This window comes from Scomber japonicus, chromosome 18, assembly GCF_027409825.1.
Source record: "Scomber japonicus isolate fScoJap1 chromosome 18, fScoJap1.pri, whole genome shotgun sequence".
NCBI classification, from domain to species: Eukaryota; Metazoa; Chordata; class Actinopteri; order Scombriformes; family Scombridae; genus Scomber; species Scomber japonicus.
The window spans coordinates 815,243-828,569 of record NC_070595.1 but is presented as its reverse complement, the minus strand read 5'-3'; the positions used below and the strand labels follow the sequence as shown (position 1 = coordinate 828,569).

The 13,327-nt window shown below is 44.7% G+C and overlaps 1 protein-coding gene across 1 annotated transcript in view; it reads left to right on the top strand.

The window, feature by feature from the left end:
* Window positions 1–13,327, top strand: part of smg1 (SMG1 nonsense mediated mRNA decay associated PI3K related kinase) — a 55,562-nt gene that overhangs the window by 36,212 nt on the left and 6,023 nt on the right. Inside the window, exons 39-59 of the mRNA XM_053337957.1 lie at window positions 110–332; window positions 547–793; window positions 1,397–1,626; window positions 1,712–1,957; window positions 2,083–2,221; window positions 2,321–2,430; window positions 3,028–3,246; window positions 3,492–3,685; window positions 3,857–4,029; window positions 4,373–4,652; window positions 4,781–5,053; window positions 5,245–5,479; window positions 5,631–5,842; window positions 5,973–6,129; window positions 6,535–6,724; window positions 7,060–7,340; window positions 7,705–7,914; window positions 8,409–8,546; window positions 8,966–9,118; window positions 9,216–9,395; window positions 10,113–10,340. Coding sequence (XP_053193932.1) covers window positions 110–332; window positions 547–793; window positions 1,397–1,626; window positions 1,712–1,957; window positions 2,083–2,221; window positions 2,321–2,430; window positions 3,028–3,246; window positions 3,492–3,685; window positions 3,857–4,029; window positions 4,373–4,652; window positions 4,781–5,053; window positions 5,245–5,479; window positions 5,631–5,842; window positions 5,973–6,129; window positions 6,535–6,724; window positions 7,060–7,340; window positions 7,705–7,914; window positions 8,409–8,546; window positions 8,966–9,118; window positions 9,216–9,395; window positions 10,113–10,340 — 4,318 coding nt within the window. The remainder of the gene's footprint in view (window positions 1–109; window positions 333–546; window positions 794–1,396; window positions 1,627–1,711; window positions 1,958–2,082; window positions 2,222–2,320; window positions 2,431–3,027; window positions 3,247–3,491; window positions 3,686–3,856; window positions 4,030–4,372; window positions 4,653–4,780; window positions 5,054–5,244; window positions 5,480–5,630; window positions 5,843–5,972; window positions 6,130–6,534; window positions 6,725–7,059; window positions 7,341–7,704; window positions 7,915–8,408; window positions 8,547–8,965; window positions 9,119–9,215; window positions 9,396–10,112; window positions 10,341–13,327) is intronic.

The following is a 13,327-nucleotide window of genomic DNA, read 5'->3' as shown; positions in this document are numbered from 1 at the left end:
TTGTTTTCTCTCTATTTTGACTCTGTTTGGGTGTTTTGTGTGTTTGTAGATCAGCAGATGAACCCTGTAAGGAGTTCTCAGTCTTTATGCTCTTTTGTCTTTTCTGCAGGGAAGAAAAGATCGCCATCATGCGTGAGAAGCACTCTGCTCTGATGCGTCCAGTGGTTTTCGCCCTGGATCACGTGTGCAGCATCACAGCCGCTCCAGCAGAGACACCACACGAGACCTGGTTCCAGCAGACCTACGGTGATGCCATCAACTCTGCCCTGGAGCGACTGAGAAACCCCCACAACCCCGCCAACCCCGCCAGCAGCTGGCTTCCCTTCAAACAGGTGTGTTAGTGTGTACCTGTACACACCTGGATGTGATCATAGTTAATCATGTGTATCATTTCTACACATCATTTTTGCTTTTCTACAAGTTTGACCCAAGGTGTGTGTGTGTGTGTGTGTGTGTGTGTGTGTGGGTGGGTGTGGGTGTGGGTGGGTGGGTGGGTGTGGGGGTGTGTGTGTGTGTGTGTGGGGGGGTGTGTGTGTGTGTGGTCAGATCATGATAAGCCTGCAGCAACGTGCTCAGAAGCGAGCCAGCTACCTGCTTCATCTGGATGAGATCAGTCCTCGTCTGGCATCCATGTCTACAACAGAGATGGCTCTGCCAGGTGAGGTGTCTGCTTCAGACACCGTCACCATACAGAGTGTAGGCAAGTCCATCACCATCCTGCCCACCAAGACCAAGCCAAAGAAGCTCTTCTTCCTGGGCTCAGATGGACACAACTACCCATACCTTTTTAAAGGTAGGTGACCTGGTGACACATTAGCACCCCATACATATAGGTTCTGAATATAGTATAGTGCTGTATTTTCTGCTGCTGTTAAGACAACATGAACAAGGTTAAAAACACTTAATTATGTTCTCCTTTTCAGTAACACATGCTCTGCCCATAGGTCTTGTTTGGTATGCAAATAAGGATTGTTATAGTTTGTTTTCCATAAAAGAATAAGGCATATTTTCTAAATCTCCTAGTGTTTCTATGGAGCCTGGGAGGTGTCTCATTCATGAACATGATTTCATCATTTGTGCCCTGGATTCAGTATCCACATAGTGTTAGTTTTATTTATTCAGGTTTTGAAATCTAAAATTCTGCCTCCATGTTTATGGAGGTGAATATTGAATTTAGTTTGTGGTTCTTCAAATTTAAAATTCAACACTTCTTTCCAAAAAGTCTTCCTGTTTCTCTCAGTAATCCATAAACCTGACTGTCAGCGGTTTTAATATAAAGTGTTGTATAAAGTCTGTGGACCCCCTTTAAACTGCCATCATAGTTTGAACACAGACTGTAATCATAGCATGTGTTCCAGTAATACTGAAGTAGGCATTAACATGTAATCTCTGTCAGGTCTAGAGGATCTGCACTTGGATGAGCGCATCATGCAGTTCTTGTCAATAGTCAACACCATGTTCACCAAGGTCAACCAGCAGGAGCAGCCACACTTCCATGCCCGCCACTACTCCGTCACCCCCCTGGGAACCCGATCAGGACTCATCCAGTGGGTGGACGGAGCCACGCCCCTCTTTGGCCTGTACAAGCGCTGGCAGCAGAGGGAGGCTGTGCTGCAGGCTCAGAAGGTAACCATTTCTTCTGTAAATGAGTAAGTAGAGGCCCTATGTTTTTTTTTCTCCGGGCTAAGTGGACACATTTTGTCCTAAACAGGCTCAGGACTCATTCCAGCAGCAACCGGTGCCTCCAGTCCCTCGCCCCAGTGAGCTCTACTACAGCCGCATCGGGCCCGCTCTGAAGGCAGTAGGACTCAGCCTGGACGTGACGAGACGTGACTGGCCTCTCAGTGTCATGAAGGAGGTGCTCAAAGAGTTAATGGAGGCTACACCTTCCAACCTGCTGGCCAAGGAGCTGTGGTGTTCCTGCACCACCCCCAGTGAGTGGTGGAGGGTGACTCAGGTAACCATGGCGATTAGTAGTTTTAAAATGATAAGCCAAGTGTTCTCTCTATCCTCCATTCTGTTGTTGTTGTTATTCAGTCAGTGTTCTGTTTTGGCTGATATTCTTTTTCTGTTACTCTGCAGTCTTACGCCAGATCCACTGCTGTCATGTCCATGGTGGGATACATCATTGGCCTCGGCGACCGTCACCTTGACAACGTTCTGATTGACATGACTACTGGAGAGGTGGTGCACATCGACTACAATGTGTGCTTTGAAAAAGGTAAAAAGCTGTGCATTCAAGTCAGTTCTTAATAAGCCTCAGTCAGTGTGTTTCAGCCTGCAGTCAGTTTAATGAGAATGTGTCTCTTGTTTTTTCCAGGAAAGAGCCTTCGGGTGCCAGAGAAGGTCCCATTCAGGATGACCCACAATATAGAGACAGCTCTGGGAGTCACTGGTGTGGAGGGCATCTTCAGGCTGTCTTGTGAACAGGTTAGTGTCACACACTGCATTCATGTCATGTGTTGCTCCCAGGTACATCAAATATTTGATTAAATCAGCTCATCTCTGTGCCTTGTGTGTATATATAGGGCCCTATAAAATCTGTTTAATTTTTTCCATTTAAATTTTTGTGAATTCATTTTTTTTACCTTTTACTCTTATTTTCTAACAAAAACAGTGTGTTTTTGCAAACAACAGTTCACCTGACACAAAGACGTTCTGTACTGAGGGCTTGGTGTCCAGTTTTCAAAGTTTTTTTGCTGACGAAGACAGCCGTGGCCAGCTGCTTCACCATGCTTACATTGTTTAGAAGGGGGATGGGCTCAGTGTGTGGAGGGGGCTTGTTGTGCCACCCAGATTTGCTTCCCTCCGTGCAGTTTTCCCCAGACATTCCTTCCTCTTCCACACGAAAACAGCATAAATTATAAGTCAAATTATGTCAAATTCCGCAATATTCCGCGTTAAAAATAAATTCTGTTTTAATCCCAACAATTCATAAATCATAGGGCCCTATACATACAGTAGGTTAAATGTTAAGAGAGTTGCTGCTCTGATGAATAAGTGCTGAAGTCCTACTTGTTGTTTTAGGTGGTTCAGATGATGCGTCGTGGCAGAGAGACCCTCCTGACCCTGCTGGAGGCTTTCGTCTATGATCCCCTGGTAGACTGGACTGCTGGGGGGGAGGTGGGCTTCGCCGGTGCGGTGTACGGAGGAGGAGGCCAACAGGCTGATAACAAGCAGAGCAAGAGGGAGATGGAGAGAGACATCACACGTTCTCTCTTCTCCTCCAGGGTGGCTGAGATTAAGGTGAGGTCATGACAGGAGTAGACTCCTACATGGTCTTCAAGGTTTCAGTTTGATTCAGATCATGAGACACCAATGGATGCCCCCCTTTTCTTTATTTTCAAAGCATTAGTGGAGGTAAGGGAGTAGAATGTTAGGTCCTGGTTAAATCCTGGTACTTTAACACCAGGAAACCCGAGGTGATTTAAGTACTACACACAAACGATCCAGAAACTAGGCATTGATACTGATTGCTGGATTGTGCACAGGTGAATTGGTTTAAGAATCGTGATGAAATGCTTGCCGTGCTGCCACAAGTGGAAGAAGCCATGGAGGAGTACCTGGTGCTGCAGGATCTGCTCTGCCAGGGGGAGAAACTACAAGCCAAGCTGCAGGAGGAGATCGCCTTCCTGGAAGGGGCAGAGAACCATCCAGACCACCTCATCCTAACCCTGGAACAAAGGTCAGAAGCAGCACAGTGCTCATGAGTCACTATGAAATGCTCCCTTTACTTTTGTGTCACTGCTGGAGTTAAAGTGTATTTTTAATGATTTAGACGTTTAACTTTTTTGAGTGTAGATTTTCTCATATGAATATTGTGAAAGCTTATTCATCCAGCTGTCCTTTTTCACAGGTACTCTGAACACACTCAGTTGCAGTCACGGCAGCGTACTGTGCAGGAGGCCATTCAGAGCAAACTTGCTGACCTGGACCAGTGGATCTCCCAGTACCAGGCTGCATTCTCCAACCTGGAAGCCACCCAGCTGGCCAGTCTGCTGCAGGACATCAGCAGCCCCATAGATCTCGGTTAGTCCCACTGGAAATTATGCAGGCAGGATGAGCTGGTTAAAAGCTGCAGCATTTTGAAGGTTTTATGAAAAATATTGTATTCATGTGAATATGTTCAGATATGAAGTGTTTAATAAGTCTTTATTCAGGTTTTTCAGGTTAGGTTAAACATAAGTTTTATTTGAAAACAACACTGCCTTCTTCTACTTGTCATAAACAGGCAGGTTGATCTGACAGGAAGAGTGTGATGGAAAGACAGCTTGATCTTCAGGCCTTGTTTAATGTGTAGAAATGAGTGTGGTAGACATGTAGTGTTAAAATGCCACATGGAGCATTTATTTTAGTTTCCTACCTCTTCCAGGTCCTCCCAGCTATGTGCCAGCTACAGCCTTCCTGCAGAATGCAGGCCAGGCCCATCTGATCAGCCAGTGCGAGAGCCTGGAGGCAGAGGTGAGCTCCCTGCTGCAGCAGCGCCGTGGGGCCCTTCGCGGCTGCCTCGAGCAGTTGCACAGCTATGCTACAGTGGCTTTGCTATATCCACGGGCCACGCTGCTGCGCCACAGGGCCCACCAGTGGAAGGCCTGGCTGGAGGAGCTGCTGAGAGACATGACAGTGGAGCACTGCCAGCACATCTACAGACAGTAAGAAGCACCTAACAGTATACTTTATTTTCAATGATTGTACAACTTGACATCTGTCAGTTATTGTCTGTAGCTCCGGTAATCTTTCATGGCCACAGCTGAGCTTTGTTTCCCCCTTCCCTTTGTAGATATGAGGTGCTGTTGGCCCCCCAGCCTCCTGCAGCCTCCTGCCAGTTCCTGTCCAGTGTGGAGTTGACTTTGCAGCACCAGGTGGCTGACACCAATGAGCGTGTGATGCACCAAGCAGAGCGACTGAAGGCCGAGGGAACAACTTCAGCAGCCTGTGAGGAGCAGTTGCAGGAAATCGAACGCTGTATTGCAGTCTTCCTACGGGAGAACGGAGAGCCAGGCTCCCTCAGCCTGGCTGGAATCATCACCTCTGCCCTCTGCTCACTCTGCAGGTACTACACACATGTCATTCCACTTTATGTCCACTCTGACAAATAGAAAATAAATAGTAAGATATCCATAAGTATCTGCATCGCTAAAATAAGCTATTGAGATAAAACCTACAAAATACCACAAGTTCATCAAATCCAACTTCTTTTATTTATATAGATATATAGGTCACTGTGTGTTATTTTGTGTTCAGGAGGAACCTGGTGATGGAGGGAGCAGCAGCCAGCGCTGGAGAGCAGCTGGTAGACCTGACGTCCCGGGATGGAGCGTGGTTCCTGGAGGAGCTCTGCAGTATGATTGGAAATGTCAGTTCCCTGACAACACTGCTACAACGCTGCCCACTCCTACCTCATGATCTGGAGCTGCCAGCACCTTCAGCTACCACCCAAGCTGTGTACCTGGCCAGCGCTGTGTACACCTGCTTACAGGTAGGACAAATCAACCAGTTACAAGTCAGTGCAGCCTGTTCTCTCAATGGAAAGAAGAAGCTTTCATGATGATTTCTAAAATGTTTTTGGTTTAGGGGTAAAAACAGATAAAGGAGTTTCTGCCACTGATGTATTTCTTTGTTCACTGTAGGAACTGAACACCAACTTCCGTCAGATCATCTTTCCAGAGGCTTTGCGCTGTATGGTGAAAGGAGAGCCCACCCTGGAGTCCATGTTAGCAGAGCTGGAGCAGCTGGTGGAGCAGAGCTCTGATGGACTGGGTTTGCAGGGTTTAGTTGACAGCCTGCAGGCCAGCACGAACCTTGACCATGATGGACACAATCACTGCTTGGACATCACCAGGTAAGTGATGGTTACCTGGAAATGTTGATGAATGTGATTACTCATAACATTGATATAACTGATTTCAAACTGAAAACACTGAAAACACAAAGCCATGTGTGATGTATGAAAGATTTGTGTTTGTGTTCAGGATGCTGCGTGCTCAGTACTCTGAGCTGATCCAGCCTCGCAGCATGGACGGACCAGGCCAGGACACACCAAAGATGTCTGCAGGTCAAATGCTACTGGTGGCCTTTGATGGCATGTTCACCCAGCTAGAGACTGCTTTTGGGCAGCTCACTGAAAAGGTAGCATCCAAGTTTTCCTTTTGATGCAATAAACCTAATAACGTGCTGTTAATGACATACTCAATGTGTCAGGTCTGCGTGTTATGTGCCTTTTTGCTATGCAGATGTTTCATCATCTTGCATCCCAGTCCTCATTCTAATTGAAAACCACCTGCTAGAAGTCTGCATGAGGCCAGTCAGCCTGCGGGTCACATGAGACCCTTTAATATCATATGTTTATACTTTTCATGGACTGACAGTCTACAGTCTGCAGCTGGGCTTGGTACAGTGGGTTGTGGGTTGTGGGGGTGGGCAGGTGCTGGGTGGTCTTATGAAACAGGCCCGTGGAGACAGTAGGTTTGTTTTTCCTTTAGCCAACAGTCAGCCTCGCTAAATGAAAGTCTCTCTGCTCCTCTCCATCCTCAGCTGAGTTCTCTGGAGGTGCCGTCAGCCTGGAGGAAGGTGGATGTTCTGAGGGAGGCTCGGGCTGCACAGCTCCACTTCTTTGACAGCATGACTCAGCGGCAGTTGATGGAAGAGGTCTTCTTCCTCAAGAGACTGCAGACCATCAGGGATTTCTTCAGGCTGTGTGCCTCTTTTGCTCAGACTCTGTCTGGTAAGAGCTCCTCATCACCATCTATAAGCTGAGGACCAGAGTGAACTCATTATAAACTACTCAACCACAGTGACTGACTGATCACCACTCACCTGTTAAACTCCATCCTGGAGCTGGACTATAACTATATGTTGGTTTTTAATTTCTGCTATTTTAGTCTGAATGGAACAGTACAGGCAGAGAATGTAGCCTGATCACTTATGTCTGAGCTTGATTCTTTTAATAATTTACATTTCTGTAATTTTTCTGTCAATTGTCCATTATTATTATCAGCGTTGGAAGTTCTCTGGTCGTTTTCAGCTTTCTGATGAGTGTGATAAACCTCATGTGTCCAGGTACTTGCCCCCCAGCTGAGGACCTGTTACCTTCCAATGGACCAGTAGGTTTGGGGAAGCCGTTGTACAGGCGGCCCAGTGGCACAGGGTCAGGTGTAGCAGTGGTCAGTGAGGAACAGATGACCCGCCCCATCAAGGCCTTCACAGCAGAGTTTGTTCGGCAGATGCTCATGGGTCTGCCCAGCCAAGCCCTCGGCCTGGCCCTCTGCAGCACCCTGTCTGCACTCGGCCTGGACGTGGTTGCTCAGGTGGAAGCCAAAGACTTTGGTGCGGAGAGCAAGGTACAACTATGTAAATGACAGTGTTTGAATTTCACATCTTGTGCCCATTACATTTTTGTGAGTAATCATGGATTCTGAGGAGAATATGGACGTATTTTGTGTCCTCCCACTTTGTAAATCCGTTTGTAACATTAGACTGATGCTATGCAGTTCATCATAATTGTTCAAAGGTTACTTAATGAATGTGACATCACAGACAGCTGTGAAGTCAAACAGCTTTGTTTTTGTTTCATCCAGTTGCGAGTTCAATGTGCAGTGACTTTAAACAGCTGTGTTATTTGGTTTCCTTGTAGATCATAGCTCACTCAGTATCTGACTGGTACTTTATCTTGACTCTAAACCCCTGCCTGTCGTGCCTCTGAAGGTGTCTCTGGATGAGCTTTGTAAGAAGACAGTGGAGCAGAGCCTGGCGTCAGGCCGGGTCTCTCAGCTGCTGCTGAACAGAGCCACAGTGCTGGCCTCCTCCTACGACACAGCCTGGAAGAAAGTGGACCTGCTGAGGAGGTTGGATGGCAGCCTGGAGGCAGCTAAAGCCAGCCTGCAGAGGAGCCAGCTGCACATCGCCATGTTCCAGGTACACACACCAGTGTCACAAACTGGCTTCATTTCCTGTTCAAAAAGTGGAACGATATTCAAAACAATCACATGTGTACCTTCTCCAAAACTGAAAAAAATGCTTGTAGGATGTTCAGTTGACTGGATTATCATTTATATATTGTTATTGTGTAGACTACAAAAAATGTGGTTCAAATAATACTGTTGAAAAGCAGGAAGCACACTGTTCTCCAGGCCTCAAAGTTTTATGAAAAATGTGAAATCACAGAAGGTTTTGGAAAAGTCGTGAAAAATACTTAAAAAATGTAATATAAGTTATAAAGTGACCTGTGTATTGTTTAAGTCAAGCCTGAGAGCAGACATACAATCACACATGTAGAGGCCCATGTTGTGTTGTCTGGAGAGATATCCATTCTCTGCTGCTAGTTATTATTGACAGCACTGTTACACTGCTGGTCTGATGCCCTCTGAGTTGAAGTAGTTAGTCTGGGTGTTTTTGTGTGTGTCCTCCAGTGGCAGCATGAAGATGTTCTGGGCCCCAATAATCAGCCTCTAAGTGTCAGTGTTCCTCCTCGCTCTGTCATCCTGAGCAACATGAAGAAGAAACTGTACAAGCTGAGTCAGGATGAAGGAGCCATTGTTGCCATTCAGGTTAGTGTAACACTACAATACCTTGTTATTGATGCTCTGTTAGTTACATACTGAGTGTCAGTGTAAAGATGGAGAATGTTAAACCTAGGTTACATCATCTAGTTACTGTGGTGGATTCATATTTTATTAATGATGTATTAATTGACCCAAAAATAAGAGTGTCAAACACTTTTAGTTACTTTTTTATTTTATTTTTTTATCATGAAACTGTTCACTTATATTTTGCATACATTTTATTTGTCAACATGAAAAATCTTACATGCTGTTTGCCACCTTTACCACACTGCCACCAACATGTAGATGGAGAAGACTGAATCCTTTTAGTGTGTGGACTTATTTAGTTGTAGTTTATTTTAGTAGTTGTGATATGACTGAAAAACAGAAGTTCACATTGTGTGTTATTTGACTGCTGTTATCAGGAGAAGCTTGCATCTCTGGAAGCAAGCATCGAGCAGCGTCTGAAGTGGGCTGGTGGAGCTAACCCAGCACTGACCCCCGTCCTGCAGGACTTTGAGATGACCATCAGGGAGAGGCGGGCCATGGTGGCCAGAGAGAACCAGCGTACCAGCCAGGTAACTGCACTGCCATGCTTATGATCGAGACCCACAGCAGTTTATAGATGATCAGTGTTTAAGAAAACGTCCAAACGTCCCTGCTGTCTGTTTCCAGGTCACCTTTTTGTGCTCCACCATCCTGAATTTCGAAGGCCTGCGGACTCGGTCCCCCGAGGCTCTGAACATGGACTCAGCTCTGTTTGAGCTGCTGAAGCGCTGCCAGCAGACGTGTTCCTACGCTGCTCAGTTTAGTAGCACTGTGTCTCCACTGGAGCTCCAACTGCTACACAGACTGGTGGGTGTGACCTCTGACCTCTACGCACTCTATACGCCTGGCCAAAAATAGAAAGGCTTACTGTAAAATGATTTTATATTAATGATATTTTAGTTTTAATGAGATGATTATTTATAGAAGTGCTTTTAAGTATAAACACAAACATGAAGGAAAACATGTACTTCTGGCATGAAATGAATGCTACAATGATTCATTTATGGGTCAATATGTAAATGGTCTGTACTTGTTATATACTTACACTTTAAAGTCCAACACTAACTCCACTATACTGTGCTTTACACAGTGGGAGAAAGAAGTTTTGTACATGTCAACTTTTTTTTTCAGTAAATATATTTCCAGTGAGGATATTCACATGAAATGTTCACCAGACTTTGGTATTAACTTATTGAACTCACTAAGAAAAAGCAGTACATCAAGGTAAGGAACCAGCTGAAATCTGTAAGTTAGAAAGTGACTACTTAGACTTACTTAAAACCAGCTTTAGTTTGTGTACATTCATATTTTAGGAGAATGAAGCAAAACAGTTTTTTCCACCCCTCAATACACACACATGTGGTTCAGTTGTCCTTCATCCATCCATCATCGTAATCTGAGAGGTGCTCAAACACCCAACACTATAAAACTCTTAATAGTCCAGACACAAGTACAATGAGACAATTCAACTCAAGCACATCAACACCAGCGGTCTACATGAAGCTCTCCATTTGATCACCACAGAGTCCAGTGTTGGACCTGCCCATAGGCAGCCCTGATTGGCTGAGCTGTGCCCAGAGGCAGCTGGAGGAGGAGCTGAGTGTTGAGCGGAGGACTCAGGAGGAGCGGGAACAGCAGCTGGAGTCATGTGGAGAGACTCTGCAGCTCCTGGTGGATTCCATCAAGACCATCCTGTCCAACCACAACCGCCAACTGGCTGACGTCAAGCACCTGCTGAGAGCCATGGCTAAGGTACACTCACTTTTACATTTACACATGTAAGGACAAAGTCTTTAAAGTCCGTGTAAAGTAAGAATAAATATGTGTTCTGAGTTTGACATACCACAGAAAAGTGTATTGTTAACCACCCTGCCAAATTTGAATGATTAAAAAAATCGCCAAATATATGAAATTAGGCTTCAAAGTTGTGTAAAAATCAGTCTCTTGCTCCCAAACGCTGTGGGAGTGCCCGCTGAGTTTGCTGAAACCCCGCCCCCTACCAAGTGTCACCTGTCAATCAAAGTCACCACCTCTACCAGAAACATGGACACTATGTCTGAGAGCTTTCTTTTTTTTATGATTAAATCAATCCCATCCCACCCACACCACCCATATACTGCCACAAAAAAAAAAAAAAAGGGAGGAGGAAGAGGTTGATAGAGGGGAAAAAAAATCCCTCTCCATGTAGGGGTCACATGAGGTATCGTACAACACTTGCACACTGGGCAAAGCCCTACACTAACTGGGCATTATATTATCTGGGGGGAGAGTGTTAAGCCTCTCAAAGTATGACAACAATGGGTCCCATATTTTATGGAATGTATTAGTTGATTTTTTCTAATTTCAGGAATAGCATCAAGTCCTTAAGCCAGACTGACACATTCGGTGGTCGATGAGACCTCCATTCCAGCACTATCCTTCTACGAGCCAAAAGGGAGGCAAAAGCAAATGCGTTTTTCTTATTAGTGGCCATTAAGACCTCACTTACTAGTACACCAAAAATGGCCATTTCTGCATTCGGCTTCACATTGGTGTCAAATGCTTCATTTAAAGTTTTACAAACAGATGACCAAAAGTCTCTTAACTTTGGACAAGTCCAAAACATGTGTCATATCCGCTGAAGTAGAATTACAGCGGTCACAGCGGTCATCAATGTCTGGATAGATTTTGGACAGTTTCGATTTGGTATAATAAATTCGGTGAAAGACTTTAAACTGTATGAGGTTAAGGCGGGCACAGGAGGATGTTCCGTTGACTCTACTCTGAGCACAGTCCCAGGCTGCGTCAGATAACTCCATCCCCAGCTCTGCAGCCCAATCAGCTCTGATTGTATCTAATGACACCTTTTGAAAAGAAAAGATTGTGTTGGATATAACCGAAATCTGGCCTTTGTGCCGCACAGGAGTCTGTAAGATATTGTCCAGCTCTGAGTTTTCTGGTAAGGCTGGAAAGGTTGAACTCCACGTTTGAATAAAGTGACGTACCTGAAAATATCTAAATAAATCTGACCGTTGTAGGTTAAATTTCTTTGTAAGATCATTAAAGCTGCCAAAAAGACCATCAATATAAAAGTCACTACATCTAAGAAGACCCACTCTTTGCCACTGTATAAAGGTATGATCCATTCTGGCTGCAGGAAAGAGGTGGTTATTGGCAATAGGGCTACACATAGAAAAATCAAGAAGTTTGAAATGTTGTCTAAATTGTGCCCATATTTTAAGAGTAGAATGTACTACGGGGCTTGATGTAAACTGAGATGGTGAGAAAGGTAATTTTGCTGTAGCCAAAGCAGAGGGAGATGTTGATATGCAGGAGTTTGCTTCAACTTGGCACCAATCAATATCTGGAGACTGAAACCAGTGTATAACTTTTTGTATGTTAGATGCCCAATAATAATTCCTTAAATTGGGGAGTGCTAGGCCACCCTGGCTCTTGGGTCGCTCCAGAAACTCCCGCCGGATTCTAGGAGTCTTACCATCCCACAGAAGTGAAAAAATTAACTTATTTAAAGACTGAAAAAATGATTTGGACAAAAATACGGGGAGACACTGAAACAAATACAAAAATCTAGGTAAAACATTCATTTTAATACAATTAACTCTACCTGTGAGTGACAGGTATAGGGCTGACCATCTCTGAAGGTCTGATTCTAGTTTACTCATGAGGGGTTTGAAGTTCTCTTCATAAAGATCAGAAAAGTTACGGGTGACCTGTACGCCTAAGTATCTAAAGCCAGATTTGGAAATGTGGAAAGGGAGTGCATTATCTGAAATCTGAAGAGCTAAATTATTGATTGGGAAACATTCACTTATGGACAGAATTTATAGCCAGAGAAAAGCCCAAATACATGTAACATGTCCACAACATTAGGGACACATGACACTGGATCCGATATATAAAGTAATAAGTCATCAGCATATAGAGAAATTCTATGTTCAACTCCCATCCTGTGAAGCCCATGTATGATGTGTGATGTTCTCAACTTAATTGACAGGGGTTCTATAGCTAATGCAAACAAAAGTGGGCTGAGGGGACATCCCTGTCGAGTACCCCTTGATAGGGGGAAAAGTTGGGAAGCCAATTTGTTAGTTATTACTGATGCTTTTGGACAAGTATATAGCAGGCGGATATAAGAGATAAGGTTAGAACCAAAGCCAAATCTTTCTAAGACGGCAAACAAATAACCCCACTCGATTCTGTCAAATGCCTTCTCCGCATCCAGGGAGACAACCACTTCTGGAATCTCCCTGGACGCTGGAGAGTGCACAACATTCAAGAGTTTACGAATATTTGTGAAAGAGTGGCGGTCCTTCATGAACCCAGTTTGGTCAATTGAGATTACTTGGGGCACTACAGTATCTAATCTTGAGGCAAGGAGCTTAGCTAATATCTTTACATCTGTGTTTAGAAGGGAAATTGGCCGATATGACCCACACTGAAGTGGGTCCTTACCAGGTTTCAGAAGAAGTGAAATAGATGCCTCTGTTAGGCTCTGTGGTAGTTTTGACTGACTCAATGAATGATTGAACATTTCTAAGAGAATGGGAGCTAGCTGAGATGAGAATTTCTTGAAAAATTCCACAGGATAGCCATCAGGACCTGGGGTTTTACCACTTTGCATTTTCTGGATGGAGTCAGAGATCTCTTGTAGTTGCAAGGGTTTGTCCAATTCAGTTTTAACAGCCACATCAACCTTAGGGATATCTAAATTGTTTAAAAATTGTAACATGTTTGATGCA